Source organism: Rattus norvegicus, chromosome 10 (genome assembly GCF_036323735.1).
Source record: "Rattus norvegicus strain BN/NHsdMcwi chromosome 10, GRCr8, whole genome shotgun sequence".
Classification (NCBI taxonomy): Eukaryota; Metazoa; Chordata; class Mammalia; order Rodentia; family Muridae; genus Rattus; species Rattus norvegicus.
In genome coordinates, this window is record NC_086028.1 from 72751924 (window position 1) to 72771820 (window position 19897).

Sequence of the window (19897 nt, forward strand, 5' to 3'; positions counted from 1 at the left end):
GGAAATAGAAGAATGGTAATTAAGTTTGCTCTCGATGGTGCGAGCAGGCTTTTATGGACCTGTGTGTGCAGCTTTGCACCCTGCAGCACAGGCACAGGAGTCTGAGAGCAGTTTCTTGTGGGGGAGGGGGGGCGGCGCCTCACCAGACTCAAAAACTACTTTTCAGGATAAACTGATTTTTAAAACAGCAGAGTGGGGGTTGGGGATTTAGCTCAGTGGTAGAGCGCTTGCCTAGGAAGCACAAGGCCCTGGGTTCGGTCCCCAGCTCTGAAAAAAAGAACCAAAAAACAAAACAAACAAACAAAAAAAAAAACCAAAAACAAAAAAAACAGCAGAGTGGGAAATAGATCAAATTGCCTGTTTTTGTAGCCTTTGGGCTCCTGGGTGTGTGGTGGGGGTTATCTTTTTCAGGGAATTCCATGGATGGCAGATTTCCTGACATTTTGATTAAGGGTTGTTGTTTTGAGGGGATTTTCCTTTAGGAGAAGGAGAGAGGAGAAAGAAAGCTCTTGCTTCTTTGCCTTTGTGAGGTATGAGAATAATGTGTTGCTGGTTCTCTTTTCAACAGAATGTCTCGGGCAGTTCATTTTCCAGTCCCTTGTCCAGTGCTGCTTGGCACCTTAACAGATGACTCCTTGGAAGCTCAGCTTCATGAATACGCCAAACAAGGGAACTATGTGAAAGTCAAGAAAATCCTTAAGAAAGGTAAATACAGTGTTAAGATGACAGAGGCAACAGGACTCCTGTTTCTGAACAGTGTTTGGTTAAAACAGGGCCAAGGCTGGACTTGGTGGCTCACACCTTTAACATAGGCATTCAAGAGGCAGAGGCAGGCAGATTTCTCTGTGAATTCAAGGCCAGCTGCCTCAAAAAAATGGAGTTGGAGGCCAGCCAATCTATACAATGAAATCCTATCTAAAAAACAAAAATACCGGGGTTGGGGATTTAGCTCAGTGGTAGAGCGCTTGCCTAGCAAGCGCAAGGCCCTGGGTTCGGTCCCCAGCTCCGAAAAAAAAAAAAAAAGAAAAAAAAACTTTAATTAAAAACAAAAATACTGTACTCATATACATAAAACAAATAAATAAATCTTTAAAAAAAACAAAAAAGAACCCCAAAACAAACAAATGCCAACAAAGTTCTTTTATTTTATTTATCTTTATTTTTATTATTATCAAAACAAACAGATGGGACTGGGAGCAGCTCAGCAGGAACGGTGTTTGCTTGCAGTCCTGGGGCCCTAGTTCCATCCTCAGCGTCCCAGAGAAAGCCAGGGTTGTCAGCACTGTTCCATAATCCTGGCACTGAGGAGTGGCTAGGATCCACAGTCAAGCTGTCTAGTGAATCAAGGCTAGCTTTGTCTCAAAAAACAAAAACAAAACAAAACCAAACCAGTTTCTGTAGTTAAGAGTACATACTGCTTTTTCAGAGTACCCACAAGAGACAGCAAGACAGCTCAGGATAGCTTTGACAGTAACTCCAGGGAATCTGACACCTCTGTCTCCCATGGGTATCTGGGCTCCTTTGCTCACTTAATCCCAGCACTCAGGAATCTCTGTAAGTTTGAAGTCAACCTGACCTACATGTCAAACATGAGGATAGCTAGGGTTACAGAGAAACCCTGTCTTGAAAAAAACCAAAACAGACAACATAATAAAAATAAAACCAGAACTGGACAAGCCAAATAGAAAAGAAAACTGGGTGCTGAGTTACAGGTGTGTGCCACCATGCCTGGCTTCTGGAATCTCTAGTTTCCAACAGGAGGGTAACTGTCACTTGAATCATTGTTCCAATGTAGAATGCTCAATGTAATTACATCGAATCAATGTAATATTATGTTTTTCGTTTTGTAAATGTATTCGAAGTTATACATGCCTGTCTGAGGCAAGAGGTGACAGACCTGGAATTACAGGTGGTTTTGAGCCACCTGATATGGGCGCTGGGTAACAAATTCTGGTCCTCCAGAAAACCATTTCTCCAAATTCCAATATATTGCTTTTCTTTAGCTTTCTTCAGAGTTTCTCCCTCCCTCCCCAGGTGGTTTTCCTATGGTGTGTTTTTTATTTCCCCTTCTTTCCCAGGTCTTTTTCTCTGGACTGACCCTTTTCTTGTTCTAATGTGTGTGCAGGTATAGTTGTGTGTGGTGAGAGTGCACAGGAGGTATAGTTGTGTAGTGAGAGTGCACAGGAGGTATAGTTGTGTGTGGTGAGAGTGCACAGGAGGTATAGTTGTGTGTAGTGTGAGTGCACAGGAGGTATAGTTGTGTGTGGTGAGAGTGCACAGGAGGTATAGTGTAGTGAGAGTGCACAGGAGGTATAGTTGTGTATAGTTGTGTGTAGTGAGAGTGCACAGGAGGTATAGTTGTGTGTAGTGAGAGTGCACAGGAGGTATAGTTGTGTAGTGAGAGTGCACAGGAGGTACAGTTGTGTGTAGTGAGAGTGCACAGGAGGTACAGTTGTGTGTAGTGAGAGTGCACAGGAGGTATAGTTGTGTGTGGTGAGAGTGCACAGGCACAGGCGTCAGGTGTTCTCTGTCTTCCTTCCTCCTTTAAGACAGGATCTCTCCCTGAACTTGGAGTTCGCCTTGCTTTTGGGAAGCCAACAAGCAGCCCTTCTGTCTCTCCCCCTCCTGGGTTACAGGTGTTGTGGGATAGTGCCTGCCTTGTTCTCAGTTCTGATCTTTGTAATGGTAATACAAAGAAAAAGAGGCCCTGTGTTACAGAAGGACCGAGGAACAGTATGGAAGGAAAAGAAACAAAAAACGCCTGGTTGTTGGTGTTCTGGGAAAGAGGGATACTGAAGGATGAATGAGGGCCTTGCTAGCAGCGGGGGGACCAGCTCTGACAACTGAACACTGACTGGCAGCTTAGCAGAAGCCCTTATTATTGTTTCACAAAAGGAACCTTAGCAAATCAATTTCCAAATACTAAAACCTCTGACCTGATCTAGGGGTTGTCTGAAGGAATCCTTACCTCAGGAGTTTTCAGCCTTTCTGAGACTTACTGGTTTGCCTGGTGTGTCTCTGGATGCAGTTAGGAAAAGGGTCCGAGAATCCTTAGGAGCATTAGGAGCAACCCATACAAATCTCAGATCAATCACTGACTATTTACAAACGCCTAAGGAGGTGCTATCATTCCAGAATTCATGCCAGATTCAGTGGCTCTGCTAAAATTCTGCTACATCTGGTCCTCATGTTCCTACAGCAAGCTCTCCTAAATGCTGAAGCAGCACTGCAGACATCCGTCTTTTTTTTTTTTTTTTTTTTTTTTTGGAGCTGAGGACCGAACCCAGGGCCTTGTGTTTGCTAGGCAAGTGCTCTACCACTGAGCTAAATCCCCAACCCCAGACATCCGTCTTTTAAAGACATCTATTTTAATGTCGGGGACTGCCTCGGACCACCCCAGCCAGGTGTGGAGGTCCCTGGAATGAGGGTCCTCAAAGACTAGGTAGGTAAAGATTTGGTGGTGACAAACAAAAACAAACACAGAGGCAGTTTGAATCTGAGTGTATTCCACAGCTCTCAAGCAAGGGTTTTTATGCTTAAAGAAACAGGTATTACAACTCTGAAAAGATGTGTTCAGTGAAGCAGTCCAGTAGAACAATTATCATATTAATTTGGCATAAGAAAATACAAAATCATTCAAGTATTACAACTTCTAAAAAGTGTGTTCAATGAAGCAGTCATGGATGAAGCAGGTAACGTCGTTATCACTTGGCACAATAAAGCACAAGAATCACTGGGTGCTGATGGCATACTTGCAAGAGCAGGTTCATAAGACCTTTCTGGGCACTTATTAGTAAAGTATAATTCCTAAACAAGTTGGTACATTTTTATGGGCAATCATTATCTAGCATTTAGTATAATTTAAAACTATTTTTAATTCTTCTCTTAAAATAATGCTTTCTTTACCAATATGCCAAGCCCACCTCCAACAACACACGCATACAAAAATCATTTGTTGTTGGAAAAGTTATGTGTCTTACCACTATTGTGTGATTTGTAAATGATTTGTGAAGTAAAACACCTACTTCTCCAGATATGAGGCCATAAAGTCCTAGTCTAGGCTCTCAGGAACATCTCATGAATAAGAAAGAGAATAGAAAAAGATAGGACAGACAAATTGCCTTGAGAACCATGGCTCAGTATTTTTCTCCGGTCAAGAGTTCCACAACCGGTTCCAGGAGGCCTCCTTCTTTTGAAGTTTTCGCTTCAGTCTGTGGAACTTGTCACATAGAATCTACTGGGGTTGGTGTGGCAAGGGACATTCCTCCTCTAAGCCTGCCGGCTGGGTTGGTTAGTTGGGTAGGAGACAGCCACACAGTCCTCAAGAGCTGAAGAATGAGACTGGAGACAGTGCCATCTTTGTAGGACTGGATCATTGCCCTTTGGGGACTGGCTTAGTGGTTTATTGTCCTTACACATTGAGACATAGTGAAACTGTGAGGGAAAGTCTCCATGCAGTAAGTCTCATAACAAAGCTTCAGGGCTGGCTACACTAAAATTTCTTTGCAAAGAACCAAAGCTCTTGTGACCTTTTACAATAAGAGTAAATTTTTGGGCTGGTGATAGAGCTCATGACTAGGACCTAGTCCAGTGGTTCTCCACCTTCCTAAGATTGGTGTGGTGACCCCGGCATAGAATTTTTTTGTTGCTATTTCAAAACTGTATTTTTGCTACTTTGATGAATCGAAATGTAAATATCTGATATGAAGGCTGTCTGATTATGTGACCTACAGTTTGGGAACTGCTGGCTATGAGGAAGGGTCTGGGTTAGCATAAGGATAGATTCTGTTGGTGAATGCAAAATACGCACATGGGGCCTTTCTCACAAGGCTGTGTTCTGTTTGCTGAGAGGCAGAGCTCAGGATATGGGGGTCAGGTGGAGGCGGCCTCCTAACTGATGAGCAGAGGGTCACAGGTTGTTGGTCACTCCAGCACTTCAGGGGTCAGGCATCATTCATTCCCTGGCTTTGAAGAAAATAACAACCCTGGTGTGATTAACCCCTGGTTTCTCCGAGGTTTCTTCTAAGCTGTGCTTCATAGGTGTATGAGTGTTTTGTCTGTACACCGGGTGCTAGAGGAGACAGAAGATCCCCTGAAACTGGAATTGCTGGTGCTTGTGGCTGTTATGTGGTTGCTGGGAATCAAGCCTGGGTCCCCTGGAAGAGCAGCCAGTGCTCTTAATTGCTCAGGCGTGTCACCGTCCATACCTCCCTTCTCGAGAGTTTTCATTGTGCAGCCCAGGCTGGTCTGTCCTCAAACTTAGTGCAATCCTCTTGCCATCCTCTCCTAAGTACAGGACGATGTATGGACATGTTCCACCTCACTTGCTCTTCAACTTGGATTCTTCTTTGATTTTTCCCTGAGTACCTGGCCTATATCACATCCAGTGATAGTCTGTCTCTGTCTCTGTCTCTGTCTCTGTCTGTCTCCCTCTCCCTCTCCCTATAGCTTTTCCTTCTTTTTTTTTTAACATCAAGGAATTCAGGATTTACTGGAGAGACACACAAATCAATTAATGATTAAAGCACAATACAGTAACAACATTCACATTTATGACAGAAATACACACAAAAATGTTTATCTATGGGTCCTTACAGAGCTCTCCTGTTTCTCATGACCATCCTGATTTGTGTTGTTTTATATATAAATATATATTAATATGTATATTAATATATATTAATGTGTATGAGTACACTGTCACCATCTTCAGACATAACAGAAGAGGGCATCAGATCTCATTACAGATAGATAGTTGTGAGCTAGCATGAGGTTGCTGATATATTGATTATATAGAAATTAGAATCTTTCACTAAATTGAGCAACCACTTTGCCATGCCATTACTTTCTCAGTTGCTCTGCTCCATTCTCAATTATGTCAGTTCTGAGAGCATACTTATGTTAGACGTTCCAGCATGGACCCACAGCCCTCAAAGCCAGTTTGCCTGGTCCTTGAACAGCTTGGGTCCAGGGGTGCTGACGAGGGGAGACAAGAGAAAAGAAGAAATGAAAACTTCTAAAGAAACAGCAGACACATGGACACAGACTCCCTGAGATGGAGGAGTTCTGCACGTTGATAACACACAGCTGACCAGGGAGAGGGGTTATTGCATACAGCCGAACAGGAAACAGAGCTATTACAGATAAACAAAGAGGAGGGTCTAGCTAGTCTATGTAGGGGCACACCGTCAGCATTCAAACTAGGACCTGAGGAAGGCTTTGCCCCTCTCTGAGCCTCAGCTAAGGAAAGCTTTGCCACTCCCATGGGGCTGAGGCTTTTTGGTCCTTCACATGGCTATGCCCATGTCAGATGTTCATTTCCTTCTTCAGTCTTTTCCCCTTCTCCGTTCTTTAAAAGGGATTGTTTATATTGACCGTCAGCTCTGGGAATCACCTTTCCTAGGTGGGTAGGTACTGCATGCTACCAATTACAGCACTGGGGTCTCAAAGGAAGGGGAATCTTAAGTTGTAGCTCACCCTGGGCTACATAAAAGACACCGGTGTCCAAAAAAAAAAAAAAAGTAAAAAGAAAAACAAAAAGACCTAAAGCCAGTTTGATGCCTCATGTTTGTAATCCCAGCATATGGGAGGTATAGGCAGGCCGATCACCATAAACCCAAGGACTGCCTAGGTAAAGAGTGAGACACAGCCTCAAACTACACCCTATAGCCAAAAACCAAAGACTTGCAATTATGATACACTGTCACAGCCAGGCAGTGGTGGCTCGTGCCTTTAATCCCAGCACTGGGGAGGCAGAGGCAGATGGATCTCTGCCTGGTCTAGAGAAGGATTCCCAGGGATCCCTAGAGAAACCCTGTCTTGAAAAACAAACAGAAAAGCACACTCCGTGTCACGTGTCACATGCCTGTCCTAGCAGCTACATGGGAGACTGAACTGAGATAATCACTTGAGCCTGTAAATGGAGACTAGCAGCACAGCAAGATCCCTTCATACATGAAAAAGCAGAGACCTCCATAGTGGGCACTCAGGATAGGTCAGTGGGTAGACTAGGTCACCTGGCCTGACTGTGTGAGTTGGAATCCTTAGAACCCAGATGGCTTCCAGTGGCATGCAGTGTTCCTACAGTGAGAGATGTACTAGGGAGAAAAGAGTCCCTGGAGGTTTGCAGACGGGCTAGCCTATCTGTGGTAGCAAAACAAGAATCAGTTTTAAACAAGGTAGACTGTAGGGCTACACCCGAGTGGCACATGTGCGTCCGTGGTTGCAGTCTTAGTTTCTGTAGTGAAGAGAGACAAAGCCCAAAACAATTTATAAAAACGTCTAGTTGGAGCTCGCTTACAGTTTCAGAATCTCGACCATCGTGGAGAGGAGTGTGATGCCAGGCATGCAGTAGCTGGGACTTTACATTTACAGCGAGAGAGCTTACTGGGAATGGTTACCCACCACAAGTGACACACTTCCTCCAACAAGGCCATACTTTTTTTTTTTTTTTGGTTCTTTTTTTCGGAGCTGGGGACTGAACCCAGGGCCTTGCGCTTCCTAGGCAAGCGCTCTACCACTGAGCTAAATCCCCAACCCCAAGGCCATACTTCTTAATCTTTCCCACAGTTGTACTCACTAGGGACCAGGAACTGAAACCTGAGCCTATGTGGGCCATTTCGATTCAAACTACCACACACAAAAAGCCAAAAACAAAATTTAAATACACCCAGTTTAGTAAAAGCACTAATTGATCTGTGCACATGCACATAGTAAGATAATTGGGGTCTCAAAATATGTGGTGGTTTGCCAGAGTGGTGCATGCCTTTAATTGCAAACTCAGAGACAAAGGCTTGTAGATCTCAGTGAGTTCAAGGTCAACTTGGTCTACATAGTAAGTTCCAAGACAGTCATGGCTCCATATTAAGACCTGTCTCAAAACAAACAAAATACATTGTGATCACTATTATCTGAAGAGGTCAAGGAAGGCTTACAGAGAAGTAATAATTAAATAGCATTGTTTTATTAACTTGCTTAATTATCATTTTTTACATTTATTTATTGTGTATGTGTTACACCAAGGACAACTTGGAGTAATTGGTTATTAAGGGAAGCTAGGGATATGATTGGTCGAGGCGCAGTATGGTGCAGGGGAAAAGGGGTGCCTCTGCTGGCCCATACTGAGGCATTCCTTCCCTCTGAGGTATCAGCCACGCAAGGGTATAGTATAGAATAGAGTATATTTAGGGCATGGGGAGTGGAGTTGGGGAAGTGGAGACAGAGAAAGGCAGTGGAAGGGGGGAGGAGAAGAGGAGGAAGAAGATGAAGAGGAGGAGGAGGAGAGGCTGGGCAGATGGAGAGAGGAGGGCGAGAGGAATGGGGAGAGAAGGGACAGAGAAGGAAGAGGGTAAGAGAGTAAGAGGACAAGAGAGGAGGGGGCAAGAATCCCCCCCCCTTTTTTTCTTTTTTTCGGAGCTGGGGACCGAACCCAGGGCCTTGTGCTTGCTAGGCAAGCGCTCTACCACTGAGCTAAATCTCCAACCCTCAAGAATCCCCTTTTATAGTGAGTCATTCATACCTGGCTATTGCCAGGTAACTGTGGGGGCAGAGCCTAGAAGAAATGCGTTTTCTGAGAATCAAATGTGTTTTCTGAGAATCAAACTCAGGTTTTCAGTATTGTTGGAAAATGCTACCCATAGGCCCTGATTTATTAAGGAAAAGTGAGAACAGTTCCCAAGGGTGGGAAGAGCTTCAAGGGAGGAATGCCCCTTTAATTATTTAAGAGGATTTATATGTGTGTGTGTGCACATGTTTGTGTGTAAGTGTCCATGGAAGTCAGAAAGGGCTATCAGATCCTTTATAGTTAAAGGTAAAAGCATTTGTGGCCTGCCTATTGTAGGTGCTAGGATATGGTTCTCACTCCCCCCCCTGCCCCCCGTTGGTATGGAACTTAGTGTGTAACCTAGTCTGTCTTCAAACTCGTGGCTAACCCTGTTTTCAGCCTCCTGAGTGTCATGACCCAACATGTCTAGCAAATTAAATCTTAGAACATGCTAGAGAGATGTTCAGACTCATGTGCTAGTGCAGCATCTACTCAAAGAAAGACCAAGGTATAGCATGTGTGTTGAGGGGTGGGCGTCTCAAAAGGTGGAAAGTGAGTGGGGTGTGGTGGAACAGCCTTTAATCCAGCAGCTGGGAGGCAGAGGTAAAGAGATCTCTATGAATTCAAGACCAGCCTACTCTACAAAGGGAGGTTTAGACCTGCCAGACCCTGTCTCAAAAGCAAAAAAAAAAAAAAAAAGGGAGAATGAAGAATGGAAAAGTCTTCAATATTGAAGGGCCATGACCAGAGAGACCGGAGTTTGTATGGGAACCATCTTCAGATGTAAAATATATGGGAGGAGACAAAGGTATGGTGGACATTTTCTCCACACACTGTCAACATGTGCACATAAACCAGAGGAAGATTTTGCCATCTCTTTTCCCATGAGTTTGAGTGGTTCTTGTCATGGATGTGCCCATGTCAACAGCACACGTTCATTCAGGACTTAATTCACTCAGAGCTTTCCTCCCCACAAGTAAGACCTGCTCTTATTACCAGACAGAAAAGAGACCCAACTTTTTCAATCTGTTGTGAAACAGATGTCAGGCAATGCAATATCTATAAGAAAAGGAAATAACCCTTCTACTGGTAAAATGATAAAAGGGAATGACAGATTAAAATAGTGATCATCAAGTATGTATCCAATAATTGCGCTAGTAATTACCATGTGGCCAGTTCGCTTTGTCTATTTTCTCTCTTCTTTCAAAATAGAAGAAATCTGGTATCTCTAAATGCTGATTTGTTTATGATCTTTTTAGACTGGATTTTATGAAGCTGCGACTGGCTTAAATTCCTGACCCCTTGTCTTTATCTCCCAAGTGCTAGGATTGCAGCAGTGAGCTACCATTGCGCTTCACCCACAGAGTTTATTAAATAGGGCTTGCAGCCCTTGGATTGCCACCATTTTCCCCACGTTTGTTCCTCACCCAAGGCCTCTGACTTGGGCGCTTCCGGCTTGAGGCAGCGTAGAGGCTGAAGACGGGCACCGCCGCAATCGCGATCGGTCGGGGTCGCGAGTGGCCGTCAGTAACGCAAGACCCGTCTCAGGCGGAAGTGGGACGGGGCAGGAGAGGACTGTAAGCCGATTGGCTACTCGGCAACCGTATGCTAATCGTGGTGACAGTTTGCCTAGTGTAGGGACACTAGCGAGTCAAAATGCCTCGTGGACTCCGTATGGAGAGGTGTCAGTGGGTCAGAGAACATGTGTCCGTGTGGGCTGCCGTGGTGTCTGAAAGCGGCGGCGACACGGAGAACATGGGGCGTCTGGGCGAAAGTCGCCGTGACTAAGATGCGAGGGCGCTTGGTGCAGTGCGGCGATGGCGGCTGAGTGGAGTTAAGACTATACTTTCAGGGATCATTTCTATAGTTCGTTACTAGAGAAGTTTCTCTGACTGTGTAGAGCACCCGAAACCACGAGGACGAGACATAGCGTCCCCTCCTGAGCGTGAAGCCGGCTCTAGGTGCTGCTTCTGTGCAGCTGCCTCTTGCCATTGATGATCGTTCTTCTCTCCTTCGGGAGGGTAAGAGGGAGGGAACGCAGTCTGAGTGGATTTCGAATTCTTTTTTTTCCAAGGTTGCAAAAGTTAGAAAGCTTTAGCTTTTCTTACACTAACAGTATTGCAGTATCTTTCCAGCTTTCTGAGCTGAGTAGTTCTTAGAGCAATATAGACACAGTATTAGATGCTTTGTGTCATTAATTGGAGTTTGCTTCTTGCCTAATCGAAACTTGACCTTTGTCTTTGTCTTATTTTGGAAGCTTCATTTAAGTTCTCCGGAGATACCCATAGCTTTTTATGGTAATCTTTTGTTTTAAAAATGGTTCCACTCTGGGCTGGAGAGATGGCTCAGCGGTTAAGAGCACCCGACTGCTCTTCCAGAGGTCATGAGTTCAATTCCCAGCAACCACATGGTGGCTCACAACCATCTGTAAAGAGATCTGATGCCCCCTTCTGGTGTATCTGGAGACAGCTACAGTGTACTTATATATAATAAATAAAATAAATCTTTAAAAAAAAATGGTTCCACTCTTTACCTTTGGTTGTCTTAGGAATTCAGAGGATCCTCTTTTAGCTGTGCATACAGTGCGTTATTTGTATCTTCAGAAAGTTCTTGAGGTGCAGGAGGTTCTCTGAAAGAGTTTCACCGAGCCTTTAACTGCCAAGCCCAATTTACAGCCGCTTTGAATACATATTTATTTATTTATTTGCACAACTATTGAAAAGTAAATTACTTGGAGAGGTGTTAGATGATCACTCATCCGTTGACAGTTTGCATAAATAAGTTGCTATCTTAATCATGTTCCATCACCCTTAACAATTTTAGTGAACGTTACATGTAAGATGTTTCGAGAATACAAAGGGTACTTTCAGTTTCTAGTCTCTGTAGAAGAACAGGTCACTCTTAACATGAATAGGTCAGGTTATATTATGTAGATCATGTTATATATATTATCTTAGTTCAGGTTATATATGCATATACATATGACATATATACATGTTAGTTACATATATGTTATATACTTATATGTGTATATATACATATATATCTATATGTATATGTTCAGGATACACACACACACACACACACACACACACGACACCTTGACATAAACTTGGGCTGGGGATTTGGTGATCCCCCTATAATTTTTTTAATGTTTATTTATTTTATGTATATGAGTACACTGTAGCTGTCTTCAGACACACCAGAAGAGGGCATTGGATTCCATAATGGTTGTGAGCCACCATGTGGTTGCTGGGATTTGAACTCAGGAGCAGTCAGTGCTCTTAACTGCTGAGCCATCTCTCCAGCCCCCATCCCCTATAATCTGAGCACTTGAAAAGTAGAAGCTGAAGGACGGGGATTTCAAAGTCATCCTTACCTACACCTAGTGATTTCAGGGCTGGCCTAGGTTTTTTAAAAGTCACTGTAAGCTGGTCTGGAGAGACCCCTGGATTCAAAAGCCTCAATACAAGAAAAGAAAACAAAACCTAAAACCTAAAAACATTAATGAAAGGCATCTAAAGTCCCAACATTAAACAAGCAGAGTAGGGTCACTTGAATCCAAGAATTCAGGACCAGCCTAGGCAATGTAATAAATGAATATCTAACCATACTTTGTATATAAAGTGCTGGCTTGGTGGTCTTCTGTTGGCTCAGCACTGGGAAGTTGAAGTAGGAAAATCAGAAGTTGGCCAACCACATGCTCAGACTCTGTCTGAGTAAATAATGGATATATCTTATTATAGCGTATTTGCCTGATGTCCTCAGAGCCTTTGGTTTCCATCCCCAGTAGTATAATAAAGAAAGCTTGAAAAGGAGGATCTCCAATTTAAACCCTGTTTGGGCTACACAGGGAGACCCTGCATCAAACTGAGCAGCGACTTATGTTACATTTACCCGATGGTATTAAAAAATAAACGTGATACCGTCTAATATTTAAAAATCCCAAGTATGATGCCACAAGATGGTTCAGTGAGTAAAGATGCTTTGTGCCAGGCTTGGCAACCTGAGCTCATTCCCTGTCTCAAATAGGAAGAACGATTAACCCCCGGGAACTGTCCTCTGACCTCTACACATTCCCTGTGGCATGTGGGATTTTGGTTTTGTTTTTTGTTTCCTTGCCAAACCTCCAAGCCAACTTTATACCAAGCGGGGGAAAATCCGGAGGCATCCCCTCTAAGAGTCCTACTATTCTTAGGTTCTTTTTTTTTTTTTTTTCCAGAGCTGAGGACTGAACCCAAGGCCTTCAAGCGCTCTACCACTGAGCTAAATCCCCAGCCCCAAGTACTACTATTCTTAATATCTACTCTTACTGAATACTATTACTGAATATTAAGTATAGGAAATAAGCTAGGATGGTATGGCCAAGAAAAAGAAAGGATACAATTAGTAAAGGAAGATGTCAGATTATTCCTATTTGCAGATGATATGACATCATACCCCAAATTAACCACGAGAAAATGTTTACATTTGATACACACTTTGAGCACAGTAGCAGGGTACAGAATCACTCTACGTAAGCATCTGATGCATTCTTGTTATGTGGTCAAAGAAGTTGACCGTAACAACTTGCAGTCACTCTCATCTCAGCCTCTGTTGTGTTTATAAAAAGATAAAGAGAGGAAGAAATATGTTTGGTGGATTTGTAGGTCAGGTTGTAGTATAGAATAGAGTTTATTCAGGGCATGGGAAGGGGAGTTAGAGGGTAGTAGAGACAGAGAAAAAGCAGAGAGAGAGGCATGGGGGAGAGGAGAATAGAGGCGGGCCATGAGCAGCATGTGGGGCAGGAATGAGAGGGAACAAGAAGACAAGAGAGCAAGAGAGAGCGGGGTGGGGGCGAGGGTGGGGGTGGGGGTGGGAGCAGCCCCTTTTATAGTGAGTCAGTCATACTTGGCTGTTGCCAGGTAACTGTGGGTCGGAGCTCAGAGAAAATGCTAACAGCCTCCAAGTGTAGATTACAGACTTGTGTCACCACCACATTTAGTATTCAGTAATTTTTCTCAGTAATGACCATTTGGTAGAATGTACCTCAACACTTGTTATCTCAGCACTTGTGGGGGGTAGAGGTAGAAGGTTCTAGGTTATCTTAAGCTATATACCAAGATGAAGACCACAAGTCTGCAATACATGAGACCCATCTCACAAATCACAAATACACAGAGGACCAGGAAAGCCAAAGCCTTGTATGATGATTGATCTTAGTTGTGTGTGTGATTGTATCTGATACCAAGTAAGAAAGACACTTCTGGATGGTCTGTAAGGATACCTTCTGGAATGATTGATTAATTGGGGTGGGGGAAAACCCTGTTTAAGAATGGGCTCTACCTTTCCTAGTAGCCTAGATATAATGCAGTTTGAGGGAAAACAATGATGCTGTCTTTGCTCACTCTTGGTGAGTGCGCATACCCTGTTGCTGTTTGTTGATCTTGCCATCCTTGGACATCAGAGCACCACTTCTTTAGCTTTTCAAGTGGACCAAAGACCAGCATCTCTCCAGGAACCCTCCAGGTCTTCAGCCACAGATTGGGAATGCTGAAGATGTGTAGTCTTGTGGATTGAGCCTTTCCACCATACAGATACCCAGTCTATACCATGTGTTTTAGAGTTTTATTGCTGTGAAAAAGCATCATAACCATAGCAACTCTTATAAAGGACATTTAATTGAGGCCAGTTTACAGTTCAAATGTTTAGTCCGTTATCATCACGGTGGGAAACATGGCAGCATCCAGACATGGTGCTCGAGAAGGAGCTGAGAGTTCTGAAGACAGCACAAGGGGACCATCAACACTGGGCATAGCTTGAGTAATATAAAAGCCCACCCCAACAGTGACTTACGTCCTCAAATAAGGCCACACCCACTCCAATAAAGCCACACCCCCTAACAGTGCTACTCCCTATAGGCCAAGCATTCAAACACGTGGGTCTATGGGGTCCATGGGGTCCATACCTATTCCAACAACCACATTCCATGTAAGCCAATCTAATAAGCTTCTTTTATAATAAGTATTCAATCTTTTTGATTTGATCATTTACAGAACCCTGATTAACACACAATCCCAAACAGAAAGCTCAAAGTGAGACTTGATTTTAAATCATAATTAGTCTAACTTTAAAGAGCATGCATGATACTGGTACAAAAACAAATAACGTAGACCAGTGGAATAGAGGACATGGAGGTCAATCAACGCATCCGCAGAGCTAGGGAACTGTTAAAGACTGCATAGGAGAAAAGACAGCCTCTTCAAAACTGCTGCTGTGGGAACTGGGTATCCACATGTAAAAGAGTTAATCAGAACTCTAGCTTATCCTACCCAAAAATGAATTTAAAATGGACCAAAGAGCCATACAAGGCCTGAAACTTCTAGAAGAAAGCTAGGTGTGGTGGCTCATTATCTTCAATTTCTTGGGAAAGTGGAAGTAGGAGGAAGTAGGAGGATCAGGGTTTTAAGGACATCCTTGAATATCATAGCAAATTTGAAGACAATCTGGGTTACATAAGACCCTGTCTCAACAAACAAAAATGAAAGGGAAATACTTAAAACATTAGAACATGGACTTCCTGGAACATACCTCAGTAGCTTAGGGAAACCATATATTCTGTGTATGTCGCCAGCAGGGATGCTAAAAACACAGCCACTGCTTTGAGAGCTGCCTTCAGGGCCTGTGGTAGAGTCCCCACCCCTGCAGGGGACCGAAACACAGACGCTCTAACTGCAGCTGTGAGCATCAAGGCTTTGAGTGTGGGTGGTTGGGCCACTGGGCCAGAGAATGCCCTATTGGTGACAGTCGGGGTTATAAAATAAGAAGCTGTGGTATACAGGTGGTTTATTTTGAATAGAGGTTTCAGTGTGTTTTCTCATCTCTACCAGGCATCTATTATTTCTGTGGTGAGTCTGGCCATCTTGCCAAGGTCTGTGATCTTTAGGAGGATGCCTGATATTTTTGGTAAAGGTGGCTACATTGCCAAGGAGCAAGAGCAGTGCTGCTACAGTTGCGGCAAAGGCGGGGCATCTGGCTGTGACCATGACCACTCAGATGAGCATTTTTGTTCCTGTGGTAAATTTGGATGCATTCAAAGAGACTTCACCAAAGTGAAGTGCTGCCGGGGTGAGGAGACTGATCGCATATCCATCGATTGCAGTAAAGCAAGTGAAGTCAGTTATTACTGCTTCAGTGAGTCAGGGAGTCTTACACAGAATGCAAGACACAGCCCAATTATTTTCCTTTGTTGCCCTCTTTTTTTCTGGTCGAGGGATATAATTTTCTCTGAATCCTCTTTACTGGGCAGAGGTTGGCAGAAAGAGGCTGTTCACTGGCCAGTGAGCTTTACTTATAGTGTAAAAGGAGGAAAGACATGAGGGACTGATTTTGCATTTAGCTAGCAAATTTTTTTTTTTAGTTTGTTAGAGGTATTGTGTATAAAGAACACCCTTTCAGTGAATTAGAGATTAATAAATGAGAACAGTTCAAACCACTATGCCCTTCTGGGTTTGAGTATGTTCCCATGTAGGAGATAAAACCAATTCTAGAAGTGTCTGAGCTTTAGAACTTTATATAATTTTTAGCATAATAAGGACCTTGTAGTAGCTGTTAAATAACACTGAGTGACATCTGCATCAGGCCCTCCTAGAACATAAAGTTGAGTGGAAGTAAACAAGCTGAAAAGACAGACGTTGATGGATATGCCAGGGAAATAGGGATAAAAGCCTAATGCTTCATCCTGATGCTGACGCTGGATACACACACAGCAGTGGCAAAGATGTACAGCACACTTTTTTCAACGACTAAATCTAAAATCCAAAATAAACATTGATGCTTAAAGTTAGCATAATTGCAGAGAAATGTATTTTCCCAGAAATCAAGATTTTTTTTTTTTGTGTACTATATCACTTTGACAACTATATTTTATTTGTGAGGATGAGTTTGTTCTTTCTTTTTCTTTTTCCTGAGACAAGAGCTTCTTTGTGTAGCCCCAGCTGCCCTGGAACCCTATCTGTAGTCCAGGCTGGCCTTGAACCCATAGACATCCACTTACCTCTACCTCCTAAGTGCTGGGATTAAAGGAGTGGCCAGCTTTGAGTGGCAGTATCGTAGCCAATGAGGTTTATCCGAGGCGCGATTATTGCTAATTGAAAGGAGTGGGCCACCACTGCCTGGCTGTGGTGAAAAATGTTTAAAAGTCAGCTGGTAAAAGGAACAAAAATCCTAGAAATAGAAAATGTAATTTAAAACCATTTCAATAGGGGTTGGGGATTTAGCTCAGCGGTAGAGCACTTGCCTAGCAAGCTCAAGGCCCTGGGTTCGGTCCCCAGCTCCGAAAAAAAGAAAAACAAAAAACAAAAAACAAACAAGCAAAAAAAAACCATTTCAATAAATCTTCTTTGAGAAGATTAATCTGCAATCTATATATGCACACAGGGGTTGACCAGGGAAGGTGGAAGAGGTTCATAAGAAAAAAGTGCAAAGTTGTACATATTTTTAAAAGATGATTTATTTTTACTTTATGTGCACTGGTGCTTTGCCTGCATGTATGTCTGTGTGAAGGTATCTGGATATCCTGGAACTGAAGTTACTATTGTGGGCTGTCTTGGGATGCTAGAAATTGAACCACAGGTCTTCTGGAGGAGCAGCCAGTGCTCTTAACTGTTATGCCATCTCTCCAATACCCAACGTTTATGTATTTTAAAATGTCACAAACTTTGTATGCAACTAAAATATTACGAGTTTGAATTTGGAGACTTTAGGTTGTTTTTAACCAAGGGTTTCACTTTGTAGCTAACTAAATCTGGCCTCACACTTGGGAAAAAGCGCTCGCCTCAATTTCCCTAGTGTTCCGACACTTTCATGTGTTTCATATGTGTTTCTTTGATCACAGGACAGAATTTATTAAATAGGGCTTGCAGTCCTTGAACTGCCACTATCTTCCCCACGTTTGTTCCTCACCCAAGGCCTCTGGCTTGGGCCAGAAGCCCAAACCGGCGGGAGCCGCCGCAGAAAGGAAGTGCGATGGCAGGCGGCCGGGACCGCGTGTGGCCGTTAGTGACGCTTGACGGAAGTGGGACGGGGCAGAAGAGGGCTGTAAGCCGATTGGCTACTCGGCGACCGTATGCTAATCGTGGTGACAGTTTGCCTAGTGTAGGGACACTAGCGAGTCAAAATGCCTCGTGGACTCCGTATGGAGAGGTGTCAGTGGGTCAGAGAACATGTGTCCGTGTGGGCCGCCGTGGTGTCTGAAAGCGGCGGCGACACGGAGAACATGGGGCGTCTGGGCGAAAGTCGCCGTGACTAAGATGCGAGGGCGCTTGGTGCAGTGCGGCGATGGCGGCTGAGTGGAGTTAAGACTATACTTTCAGGGATCATTTCTATAGTTCGTTACTAGAGAAGTTTCTCTGACTGTGTAGAGCACCCGAAACCACGAGGACGAGACATAGCGTCCCCTCCTGAGCGTGAAGCCGGCTCTAGGTGCTGCTTCTGTGCAGCTGCCTCTTGCCATTGATGATCGTTCTTCTCTCCTTCGGGAGGGTAAGAGGGAGGGAACGCAGTCTGAGTGGCCCCTCATACAATTATGGTTTTTAAAGGAAGATCTTGCAGCCTTCAGAATTTGCTTTGTTAATAATACCCATGAAGAGCTACTTCGATCCAGGGTGGTATTTTACTGACTGACTGTTTTGGTCTCCGTGAGTATGTACATGCAGGTAGGCAGACATTCACAGACATTCACTGCAACAGATAAGTTGCAGTGTGTTTTTCAAGGTAGGCTTTGTTCTTCAGTGAAGCGGGACGTGATCACCCAGTCCTTCTCATTCCAACACTTAGGCAGAAGCAGGTAGTTCCGTGAGTTTGAGGGCAAACCTGGTCTACAAATTGAGTCCCAGGAAAGCCAGAGCTACACAGAGAAATCCTGTCTCAAAAGACAGACCTAAGAGCAACAAAGTTGTCACCATTCCACAGTTCCAGTACAGATAGATACTGATGGAACACTGAGTTTCAGGTCAGCCTGGTTTACACAGTAAGGACTCAGAACAACTTAGGGGAACCCATTCTCATCTTGCACTATATGTATGGGTCCTGGAATTGAATTCAGGTCACCATGCTTCCCGGCAAGTCCCTTTACCAGATGAGCTATCTCACCAGCCCCACAAAAGCTTTTCCGTAGTTTTATAGTTGTCTTTTGTAATAGGTTAATTAAAAATTAAATCATGCACAGGAGAGATGGCTCAGTGGTTAAGAGCACTGACTGCTCTTCCAGAGGTCCTGAGTTCAATTCTCAGCAACTACATGGTGGCTCACAACCATCTGTAATAGGATCTGGTGTGTCTAAGACAGCTATTGTGTACTCATATACATTAAATAAACAAATCATCAAAAAAAAAAAAGAAAAATGGCTCATTGGTTCAGAGCACTGACTGTTTTTCTTCGGTAGGACTTTAGTTCAGATTTCTAGTACTCACATGATGCCTGACAGCTGTATGTAACTCAAGTTTCAGGACATCAGATTCTTTTATTTTTATTTATTTATTTTTTTGGCACAGACATACATGGAGGCAAAATACTCATACATATAAAATAAATTGATTTTAAAAAACCTTTTAAAATGCATTTATGTAATATTTTTAGGAGATAGTACCATAGTAAAATATTATCTGTCCATTAGGTCGAGGTGCATACTCAAGAGTGACTTGGCAGCACCTACAAGACCAGGTCAGATTGCCTTCAGTGATTATTTGTTTTTAATTTTAATTTTTAAAAGATTTACTATGTGTTTGGGTGTCTGTATGCCTCATGTGTTTGAGTGCATGAAGAAACTAGAAGATGGTCCAGGCTCTGTAAGTCCGGAGTTACAGGTAATTGTGAGCCACCTGACTTGGGCGTCAGGATCTAAAATCGCAGGTCCTCTGGAAGAGCATGCGTGCTCTTCACTGCTGAGCCACTCACAAGCCTCAGCGTTTCCTTTTCATTTGCTCTCTTTCTCTTTTTCACTCATATATTGGCATAAAGACCATACTTAGATACTGCATATATATTGTGTGAAAGATTCATGATAACATAGCATCTTTTTAAAATATATTTATTTTATGTTTATGAGTACACTGTAGCTATCTTCAGACACACCAGAAGAGGGCATCAGATCCCATTATAGATGGTTGTGAGCCACCATGTGGTTGCTGGAATTGAACTCAGGGCCTCTGGAAGAGCAGCTAGTGCTCTTAATGGCTGAACCATCTTTCCAGCCCATAACAGAGCATCTTTATGACGTCTTTCTACTATTTAATCTGACACAAACCACATAGAACTCTGGTGTAATAAAAGCTTTAAAGTTAAAATACTAATGCCAGGAAGTATATACAAAGCCAGTTT

The 19897-nt window shown here is 43.4% G+C and overlaps 1 protein-coding gene, 1 long non-coding RNA gene, 2 other non-coding genes and 1 pseudogene across 15 annotated transcripts in view; 4 read left to right on the forward strand and 1 right to left on the reverse strand.

The window, feature by feature from the left end:
• Tex14 (testis expressed 14, intercellular bridge forming factor) overlaps positions 1–19897 on the forward strand; it is a 130681-nt gene that overhangs the window by 22907 nt on the left and 87877 nt on the right. For all 12 annotated transcript variants that reach the window (XM_039087362.2, XM_039087366.2, XM_039087365.2 and 9 more), the window contains exon 2: positions 569–705. In XM_039087362.2, the coding sequence (XP_038943290.1) occupies positions 570–705 (136 nt within the window). In that variant the 5' untranslated portion in view covers position 569. The remainder of the gene's footprint in view (positions 1–568; positions 706–19897) is intronic.
• On the reverse strand, positions 3486–10085 carry LOC134480850 (uncharacterized). Its single transcript, XR_010055730.1, has 2 exons — positions 9967–10085; positions 3486–7867 (listed from the first exon to the last, which is right to left on the reverse strand). It is a non-coding gene; the product is annotated as an uncharacterized LOC134480850 (long non-coding RNA).
• On the forward strand, positions 10376–10590 carry LOC120095490 (small nucleolar RNA U3). Its single transcript, XR_005490948.1, has one exon. It is a non-coding gene; the product is annotated as a small nucleolar RNA U3 (small nucleolar RNA).
• On the forward strand, positions 16611–16727 carry LOC120095496 (U4 spliceosomal RNA; annotated as a pseudogene).
• On the forward strand, positions 17877–18091 carry LOC120095489 (small nucleolar RNA U3). Its single transcript, XR_005490947.1, has one exon. It is a non-coding gene; the product is annotated as a small nucleolar RNA U3 (small nucleolar RNA).